The sequence below is a fragment of the Lynx rufus genome, unplaced genomic scaffold (genome assembly GCF_022079265.1).
Source record: "Lynx rufus isolate CCGP_SWC_20201006 ecotype Redwood Valley unplaced genomic scaffold, mLynRuf1.p SCAF_6, whole genome shotgun sequence".
In the NCBI taxonomy this organism is placed as follows: domain Eukaryota; kingdom Metazoa; phylum Chordata; class Mammalia; order Carnivora; family Felidae; genus Lynx; species Lynx rufus.
The window spans coordinates 28,808,085-28,818,497 of record NW_025814878.1 but is presented as its reverse complement, the minus strand read 5'-3'; the positions used below and the strand labels follow the sequence as shown (position 1 = coordinate 28,818,497).

Below are 10,413 nucleotides of genomic sequence, written 5' to 3'. Positions count from 1 at the left end.
GAATTTAATTCAGCTTATAGGGATTTGTAGTAGTTTTAACTCCACTCTCTTCTATATTATAATTTCCACACCCACACGATACATCAGAGTTTTCTAGTGTGTCCCCAGGGTGCCTGGGTGACTCAGTCAGTTAAGCCTCCGACTTCGGCTCAGGTCATGATCTCACGGTTCATGGGTTCAAGCCCCCCATCGGGCTCTGTGCTGACAGCTCAGAGCCTGGAGCCTGCTTCGGATTCTGTGTCTCCCTCTTTCTCTCCCCCTCCCCCACTTGTGCTCTGTCTTTCTCTCTGTGTCTCAGAAATAAAGTGTGTCCCTAGTCAAATATGTCTGAGAAACAGTGCATAACGTATACTACTACTTAGACACGTCTTGTTCTCAATAGTATGTTAAAGATTCTGAGAAGTCCTAAAATAAACATATTTTACATAAACCCAAGATTCTACAAATATACTTAAACATGCAACTTTTTTTCCTTGCATGGCACTATTAACATATTTTGAAACTAGTGTCCTATGGAACACTCTTTGGTAAATACTGCATTTTATGAATTTGCAACATTCTGCTCATGAATATCTTACTAGGATTCTTCTGTTCTCCATTAACTTCTCCTTTTCTTTTCATAGTTATAAAGTATCTAGAATACATTCAACCTTGAATATAAGGTGTGAACCAAAAAACTACAATTTAGCTCTGACACAATGTATGTAATAATACAGAAAGTCTGAGGTGAATTAATTCAGCTGTTTTGTTAAAACTCATCCAGATCTGGATAGATAAAGTTGTCTTTGAACAAACAGTATGCGAAAGCCTGGCCTCCACATATCATTGAAATTAAGCCGGATCCTGCAAGTAATGAAAGGGAAGTTTTGGTTAACTACCAATAATGAATAATTCATTGGTGAGATTATGAATAAGAACAATTGTCATGACTAAAATAATGTTCCTGAAACTGACATAGCATTTGAAATAGGGTAGTTTATAGATTCAGCTAAGAGACAGTAGGTATATATTCTGTGCTGATAAATTGTTGAAATTCAAAACTTCCTTCAGGGAATAGATGCGTGGTTGTGTCAAATTAATAGTAAGGAGCTCTTAAAACTCAGAAATTCAAAGACAATGAAGTCAAAGCACATGCCAGGGATTTCACGATTCTCAATTCTTGTAGCTCTTCAGACCTGCCATTTGTTTGTGTTGTTGTTATTTAAAAATATTTTATAAGGTATTTCCTCTCTAATTATAAATGGAAGATATGCTCTCTTCTAACTTGGAAAATATTTCTTAGCATAGAAGAGATTTTGAAAACAGAAGTCTACCTACCTGCGCTATTCGGTTATATGAAAATGCCTTTAGCTCTGATTTCATTGGCCCAGCGATTCTTGTGTTTTGTTATGTTTTGTTTTAATATTAATCCAGCCTAACAGGGTTTCCATGAATCTGTGATTCCTTGGATGCCGGTAACAGTGTAACTCCCATGAAAGGTAAAGTTCCCAGAGGTGAGAGCCCTTAGGGGATCAGAGGCTCAGCAGGACTGGACAACTTCCTCACTCAGACACACATCTAGTGCGGGACCATGAGATAGAATTTCCAAGCTGTGTAGCCACATTTCATTTATATCTAAATTTTTTAACTCAACGCAAACAGAAGAAGGTTACCTCAAACGTCATTTGGCCACCATTCTCTGAGTAAACCAACCCTAGTTCTTAAAACTGAAATAGTGACCCAACTATTTTAGCAATTCTATTGGCCATTCCAGTTCACCAACAGACTTCCTCTGTCATCAGGTGGCATTTGCTATGTGACTGAAATGCCTAGGGCTTTAAATAAAGTAAATTTTGTGGTATTGCAAATAAAATCCAAGAGATAAGTTCTTGTTTTTCATGGAGAGATAAGAGCATTTCTAATTATAGCATGTCTTTCAGGATTTTCTTTCTGATTTATTAAAAATGTGCATTTTTTGAAAGCCTCATGCAAAATAAAATTTCAGTACTTTCTCATGTGTGTTCTGTATGTACTGAACAATATTAGAGAAGAATACACACTAAGGCTTATGGAGATGTAAGGGAAGTGGAAAATTAAATTCTAGTGAAGGGAGCTAATGAGTAATATAAATAATACTGATACTATAAACAGATAACTTGGCTTTGGGGAAAACAATGTAGTAAAATGCTGCATTTCTATTTTCCACTATTAAGCATGACAATATTTAGATAAAACTATTGCCAAACTTACTAAAAAGAGGAAAGGTAAAAATTTTTGTGGTCCATACATGGCTTAAGCTAAAGGAAAAGCTTTAGAAAAGTCCACTGTAAATTGGCTAATTTTCTTACTAGATACACAATTGATTAATTCAGTTGTTTGATTTGTGGGAAGAAAAAAAATAGATGAAATAATGCTACTATGAAAACAGCAATGTCATTCATATTGAAAGAGAACCAAAAGAATATGTCATAAATCTATATCCAGTGTTTTACTCTGTGTAATTTTAGAAAGATGGAGACTCTGAGCAGTCTTCTGGTCCAATTACCTGACCCACACAAAAAATATTTTGATGCCCCCACTGTATATATAAATATTTATGTTGTACCTAATACATACACACATGTGTATAACATATGGTATCATATGTATATACCTAAAGCAGCCCACCAATGTGATGTCAAGGGGAATTCCAACATAACTGCAAAAGAAAGAAAAAAAGGATGTTGTTCATTTTTAAAATATATGTTATTTTTCTTTTTAGTCAATGAAGAAATACTTGTTTGGTCAGATCATATCCACATAACAAAGAGAAGTTTTATCCACATTCATAAAATTGGGTATCCCCAAAGCTGTATTTAATTCGTAGTCTAGAAAGTCATTTGTGAAATCAGATACCTGAAACTCCTCTTCTAGGAATGATGTTTTGAATTGATTGAGTGTTGATTTGATTATGAGTTGATTCGAGTGTTATGCAACAGAGATGATCCTAAGACCATCCTTAAAACCTGACTTACCCTGGAGTTCTGAGCCACTTCGCTCTGAGCTCAATTCTCCTCAGCAATATTTGTTAAGCACTTTCTTTGTGCCATGTGTCAGACAATTAACTTGTAACTTTTCTGGGTCTAGAACCTGTTGCCTATCTCAGCCTTGAAGATTGAGCCACCCTATGCTCCAGAGCCCGTTTGCAAATATCCTATGACTGTCTTCCATTTGAACTTAGTCCCCAAAGTAAGACAGAGAATTTGAGTTATGGGGTTCAGGGGTTCCAAAAGTTACTAAGGGAGGGTGTGTGCCAGGGGGCTAGGATATTGATATACCAGCATTCTCTAATAATAGTGATGCTGGGATGTAGCAATTGATTTGGAAATTGTTTAAGATGGAGACTGATTAAACCATTAATAGACCACAGCACTGAAAATATAAGAGTGATTTAAGTTGCTAATAAACAATAACTTTGAGTTATAACTTGTGGTTGATTACCACGTATACCTTGACTAGTATTTTTTTTTTCAATGGAAGACAGGAAGGGAGAAAAGTTACAATAGAAGAGTACATTTCGAATGGCTAGAGGAAAGAATGTTTGAACTGTCATTTACTGAATAAATATATGCTTAGACACTAGTCAGAAAATTTCTCATTCTCATTGACTTGTCACTGGGTCTCCCCCATCTACACAGGAGACAACTAATGTGAATGATGTTGTGACTTTCCTTAAGACCATACGCTTTTTAAAAAGGTAGGATTGGAATTTAATCCATTTTCTTTTGACTCCAAAGATCACAGGTAGAAATAAAACCCTTTAGTTTAAACCTAGTATTCTTGGTAAATTAACTACTGTTGGGAAGTTTGCCAGCCTACCAGTATGAGTTTCCTCAGGTCCCAGGTCCCAGGATTTGGTCAATTTCTGCCTCAAGGGAGGGTTTTGGAGCAAAAGTATTCCAAACAGAGGCAAAGCCTGTACAAGCTGTTGGCAAGTTGAATATGAGAGGAGAATAGGACACATCTATCTACATTTCAGTACCATTTTGAATTAGAAGGTGTAGCCAATAAAAATCTTCCCCAGGAAGTGGTAAGAGAACTTGGTGGGGAGGAGTAGTGTGGGAAGGAATAAAGAACTCTAACCAGTTTTATTAGTTAGCCATCAGAGGGCAATATGCATATAACAAAGTTCTACTCTTATGAATCAATTTAGGTACAACATCAGATTTAACATACTTTGTTTCCTTTATTTTATCTTGCTTACCAGTTGAAGTGATGGCAACATGAAGAATGGTTACTGAAATAGCATAATCCCAGACCCATTCTTCTACAACCAGAACGAAAAGCAATCCACACACCAAGTAGGTAACCTGTGTTGAGATTAAAAGGACTGCAAATGGAATGGAGAATATAATTATATGGAACTAGAGGAACTAACAACTCTGAAACACAATTAGTAATAGGACCATTACAACAATGTCTGTGAAGACATTTTGGCAAGAATGTTTAAAATATCCCATCTTTTAACAATCCTCAACTTTGGATAAGAACTTGTTATCATATTCTATTTCTTAATAACCCTCAGACTTAATAGAAAAATAACAGTATCTCTTTTGTACTTCTTTGTACTTACCATTTTAAAAGGTAAAATATAATAAAGGAAGGTTACAATGGAATCAATACCTGCTGATCTACAGTTGGATTGCAAATCTCCATTTAAGATATATTAGAAACTAATGAGAAATTCAGTTCTCAGTTTTAGGAAATGAAAAAAAGAAACATAAGAGTTCATTGATTTATAACATTTCTTTGGTACCAATCATTGCCTAACTTGGAAATGAATTCCTTTGTGTCTTTATAATAAAATGGCATGCCCAGATAGTCATTTGGGACACATAACTGATAACCATGGATGAAAGGAAGCCTCATAAATGGCTCATGTGGATGGAGGCACTCTTCTAAATCCCCCCAATTGTCTTGGAGTGCTTTCCCTGAACATGTATAAAGAGCTCATTATTTATAGGTCAGGACCACAAATCTCTAAGAGCCTTGAATGTGTGAAGGGTCAACCTTTGCCTTTTGTCTTTGGTATGGATCTTTAAAGTGGTTTCAAAGGAGAGATCCATCAAATGCATGTGACAAATATACGTGACACATGTCAAGGTCCCTTTGCAATGGTATCACTTTCCATAAAAATTACCTTTCTATTTTTGAAAACAAAACAAGACAAAACAAAACACAGCAATTGATTATACGTTCTTATAATTCAGGAATCAATGAATCCAGACAGGCCAACTCTCTATTTTTCAAAACAAAGGGTTAAATAATCACATGATATGCTATCGTGCAGAAGTCATTTATTAACCAACGAGCCAGTGAGTGTTTCATGGGCAAGCAAAACACCAACCAAGTAAGCAGGTCCCAATTGCCATCCTTTTTAAAGGCCTTCCACTTATTCTTCTTCGATTTTATTTAATTTAACTTAACAGGTTTCAGAAGTTGAATGGAGAATTCACACCAGCTCCTTTTTATCATAAGGGAATGAGGTTCAGTTCAGTATGTCCTATTCCCTACAATCAAGGTTGTGGAAGGAAGTGCATTGCTGTGTCATAGTGACTCCACGTCTTTCTACCACATTTCCACAGCTGCCTCTGTCAGTGGCTCACAGAGCCCCCAGATTATTATAGGGAAATAGAGATGCCTCCGTTATCAGCATTTACAGATTTTATAGGTTAACTTGCAGCTGCTTGGAGACATTGATTTTTGTCTTGAACAAGCTATATTTGCATATGTTGATAAAAAAGGCTTATGCTTTGTTTATGAAATGAAAGAAAGCATGATGTAAAAGAAGCAGTACACAATTTAAAGTCAGGATACCAATGTTACAGTCTTGCCTCATAGCTTAGTTATAAAACCTTTAGCACAATTTCAACCTCTGGGTCAGTCTTTCTCTATAATTGGGAAATGGAGTGCTATCTTATCTACCTCAAAAAAAAAAATGTTGGGAGGATGTTAACTTAAAATGAAAGCAATTTGCAACCTATTCTCTGCTATGTAAAGGAAAGCTATTAGTAATCAAAATGTTTTAACTAGACTTAAACTTTCCAGTGTCCTTGCTAAACCGACTCTCCTGGGTGACAAAATCATTGAAACAGACAAGAAACTTGACCCTAGATACATGCCCAAGGCTCTGAGATTACTCTTACACTTTATCTCTGAGATTAGTCTAAATTCTCAAAGTAACAACTTTGAAGAGTTATGGCAGTTATCTCCCCAAGCCCAAAATTAAAGATCTAATAGGCTAAGGTTTTATTGATATCTTTGTACAAATGTTAGTGTTTTGTGAGGGGAAAGAGCGATATAAACCGTGCCAGGCATCCTGGGGATTTTCACTAATCTCTGCTATGTAAAAACACAGCCTTTCCAATAAGCTGTGTCATTCCTATCTTTCATTGACTGACCCAAAGGCAAGAATTAAATAGTAACAGTTGAGTTTTAAATCCCCTCCCCAAAACACATACACAGCCCCTACTTAACTCTTTACTGTGACGATATCAACTATGGACAGTTTTGATAGAAAACAAGTGAATTCTGTGTTCAATAGGGAAGTGCATAAAGAGAAGGTTAAAATAGAATGTTAGACCTCTTGTGTCTCATTAGAATGAAAGCCTCTTTTTCCTAACTTATTCTTTGTCTATCCAAACTTGAATCCATAATAGCACCAAACAAGGTTACCCATTTGAGGAAGTTGTTCTAAAGCTTTTCTTCTTGAATGCAGTAATTTTAACTGACCAAGTTTCCTGTACAAGTCATATTCAAAACTGGGTTTCTTTGGCTTCAGGCAATTTTTGTGTATTTGCATATTTGTTCCAAACAAACCACGTCCAGTGGTTTTCTAAAGAATTGTAATGTTTAAAGAATCCACAATTCACTTAAAAAAAAAAGTCGGAAGAAATTTAACAGAATGTTAAGAATGATTATATTTTGAATGTAAGTTTATGATTGAATTTCTGTTTTTTTCCTTGCTACTTGTAGTTATTTTATAAGCTTTCATTAATTTATGTGTATTATTTTATAATGGAAATAACATTAAAATCTTCTTTTTCTAAAGATGAGACAAACTTACCTTGAATACCCACCAAATAAGTATGTTTGACATAGATTCAATATAAATAGCTGTTATTATTAACATATATACGGGTGATGAGTATAGCAGGTATTAATTAATAATTACTTTTTCAACAAAAATGATTAATTTAAAAAGATAAATTTTTCCTTAGTATACTCTTTCATATCATCCCCCCCCCTTTTTTTCCTATCTTGGAAAGAAAAATCAAACTAAGCAGAAATGTACAAAGCAGAAAATGAAAGTCCTCTGTCATCCCAGCTGGGAGATAACAGTTTGTTGCATAATTCTCCAGATTTCTTACCACTGACACCATGTATTTTACTCTGTTCTACAAAAATGAATAATTACACTACACAAACACTATTGTCTTCATTTTCCATGCCACATCTCATGAGCATTTTTACATCAACATATTAAATCATTCTTCCTTTCCTTTGAAAAATATTTAATGCACAAAAAAATTACCTATAAAATTACCAAATAGAAATTCATATAGTAATTCTTTTCAATTATTCCACCATTCCATCCCATCCCATCTTTAAGGAATAGCCACTTTAAAATTTGTGATGGCATTTTTTCTACATTAATTTCTTTTTTTTTAATTTTTTTTTTCAACGTTTTTTATTTATTTTTGGGACAGAGAGAGACAGAGCATGAACGGGGGAGGGGCAGAGAGAGAGGGAGACACAGAATCCGAAACAGGCTCCAGGCTCCGAGCCATCAGCCCAGAGCCTGATGCGGGGCTCGAACTCACGGACCGCGAGATCGTGACCTGGCTGAAGTCGGACGCTTAACCGACTGCGCCACCCAGGCGCCCCTCTACATTAATTTCTTAAGTCAGATATAAGATACAGATGGCTGAGAGGAAAGCCTGATATTTTATAAATTTTTATGAAACAACAACTATTTTTGAGTTTTGGAGGCATTTGACACTAATTGACAAAGATTGGAAATTAAAACCAATTACCTTTATAATTTGTGTTGAGCCATGAGGGGTTCGTTTTGAAATCAAATGGTGCCAGGACATCCAACTCATACACCCTGAAGATGTTACAAATGAAAATAGTTTACCCTGGAGGAGGCAGTTCACAGCTTCGTACATCAAGGCCTTGAATATCACTCTTCACATACAACATAATGCATTAGCTTTACCATGTGTGGGACATTTAGAAGCTGGCTGACCTGCATGGCAACCAAATAATCTTTTTATCCATATTGTCTTATTTGTCCAATTAAATCCACTTTGTCCACCAAGTGGACTTCATTGTATTTTGGGTCTCCGCTGTAATCTTGGTGGTCTTTGACATCAAATATGGGAGGAGAATCTAATTCTGTGTCAAAAGCATAGGCATGGAAACAAACAAGACGCGGGTTCTAATCCTGATGGTGCTGTGAAACTGTGAATCTGGGCAAGTCAGTTCCATTTGGAGCCAAACGTCAGTGTCTCATCTGTAAACTGAAAAGGTTAATCTCTGAGACCTCTTCCTGTTGTAAAATTGGAGTCTATAAATATACCCCCTCTACTGTGCCTGTTTGTAGTTGTGTGCAGCTGGTCAATCAGTTAGCTGCCTCCTGGAGCTTTAAGGCCCAAGAACTTAAAATTCCTGTCCTCTGACTCACATTAACTACAAATCCTTGAAATGAGGCTCAGAGAGCCCTAAAGATTCTCAGCTCCTGTCTGCTCCAGGCATGGCCTCACCATCTCCAGTCCCAGCAACAGCTGAGACCCTGTTAGAGCAGCAGATGCTTCCTCGGTGGGTTTGCCTGCAAGCATGCTGAATAGCATTATTCCCATTGCAGAAGTTGGTATAATTATTTTTGGGTACTCATTTGCATATTGAAATCAAAGGGTCCTAACTCCTTGCTTGCACAATAAAATTAAATTGTATAAACACTCAGCTTCTTAGAAATTATTTGTAAATCTACGTAATGTATTTCAAGGCAGTCAATGTATTGGCAACCTAAATCTGTAGAGACAAAATTAAATCACAGCGAGACTAAAAAAATTACCTGAAAAAATTGCCTCCCACTTACATAGAAATAGCATTAAAAATACACGTTTTACTTTGTCCTCATAATAACCTTCTTTTGATCAATTACTTCCACTTGACAAATGAAGACAATTAAAATAAGAGAAGTTCTATGGCTTAGTTAAGATGTTTCAGAAAGTTAGTAAGAACCTGGGCCAGAATTTAGGTCTCCTGACTTGAGTCCAAGAGATATTTCAGTATATATCAGAATATTTAAATTTGATGTAGATTATCTCTAAATTCCCTTCTCATTCAAACTGCTCGGATTCAATACCAGCCCAGGGAGTAATAGCTTCATTTTCTTTCCATGACCATCTTCCAAAGAAGTAAGGGGGACAGTCCTGTCTGGCCCTATCTATCCACATCATTTCAAGACTGTGCTTTGATCATTTTGGAAGACGGCACATTTGCTTATTTTTGCTTAAGAATGGCATGAAAATACACCATATTTAAGTTGTATCCTCTCTTCCATAAAGACATGTCAAGAATTAAATATAAACTCCTTTCATATTCAATCTCAGCTTTTTCATTCTGTTTGAAGGAAACGCACTACTTACTTGAGCATCATGCAGCACATGCCCAGAACCGCGTAGTACACAGTGTAGAAGAGAATGACACATATAAGGAGATTCTGCAAAACAACCTGCGGAGAACAGAGGCGTGAGGTCCAAGAGCCTGGGCTTTTTCACACGGTTGTCGGTAACGAGTCTGACAAACAAAAGACGATGAATGACCACTAGATAGTGTTGGCTACCTTTGTTTTGCTTGGAGACCCACGGGTGGGAAGGACTTCAAAGTCCACAATGAAAGTTTTTCGGACTGGAAAGGCTGACATGGTCGACATTTGCCCCAAGGATTAATGCAGTACAAAAAAATCCATAGCACTTACCTTCCATCTACCATAACATACTTCCTTCATGCCAACATTCATAGTTTCATTTGACAAAATGATTTTATTTTTTTAATTTTTTAATGTTTATTTTTGAGAGAGAGAGAGAGAGAGAGAGAGGAGGAGGGGCAGAGATTGAGGGAGACATAGAATCCGAAGCAGGCTCCAGGCTCTGAGCTGTCAGCACAGAGCCCCATGCGGGGCTTAAACTTATAAGCCGTGAGATCATGACCTGAGCTGAAGTCGGAGGCGTAACCGATTGAGCCACCCAGAAGCCCCTGACAAAATGATTTTAAATCTCAGTTATCATAATAGTCAAAATATGAGAACAGCTAAGAAAATTTGAAAAGTGTGAACAAAAAAGTACATAATCGCACAATAATAATTAAGCCTGTGTGCAAGAATTT

General features: G+C 36.4%; 1 protein-coding gene across 1 annotated transcript; it reads right to left on the bottom strand.

Moving 5' to 3' along the window:
• Positions 1-748: 748 nt before the first annotated feature.
• Positions 749-9,952, bottom strand: TMEM244 (transmembrane protein 244). The gene is made up of 6 exons (XM_047102997.1): positions 9,895-9,952; positions 9,675-9,792; positions 8,055-8,128; positions 4,223-4,348; positions 2,633-2,677; positions 749-843 (listed from the first exon to the last, which is right to left on the bottom strand). Exons 1-6 carry the CDS (start codon positions 9,950-9,952, stop codon positions 749-751), a joined length of 516 nt encoding a protein of 171 aa, XP_046958953.1.
• Positions 9,953-10,413: the final 461 nt, after the last annotated feature.

Excerpts from the sequence above, each read along its gene's own strand:
- TMEM244 (XM_047102997.1), bottom strand. The coding sequence starts at position 9,952 with ATGTCAGCCTTTCCAGTCCGAAAAACTTTCATTGTGGACTTTGAAGTC. Across the intron at positions 2,678-4,222 it reads TGTTGCCATCACTTCAACTG|TTATGTTGGAATTCCCCTTG; the intron begins GTAAGCAAGATA and ends TTTCTTTTGCAG. Across the intron at positions 844-2,632 it reads ACATTGGTGGGCTGCTTTAG|GATCCGGCTTAATTTCAATG; the intron begins GTATATACATAT and ends CATTACTTGCAG.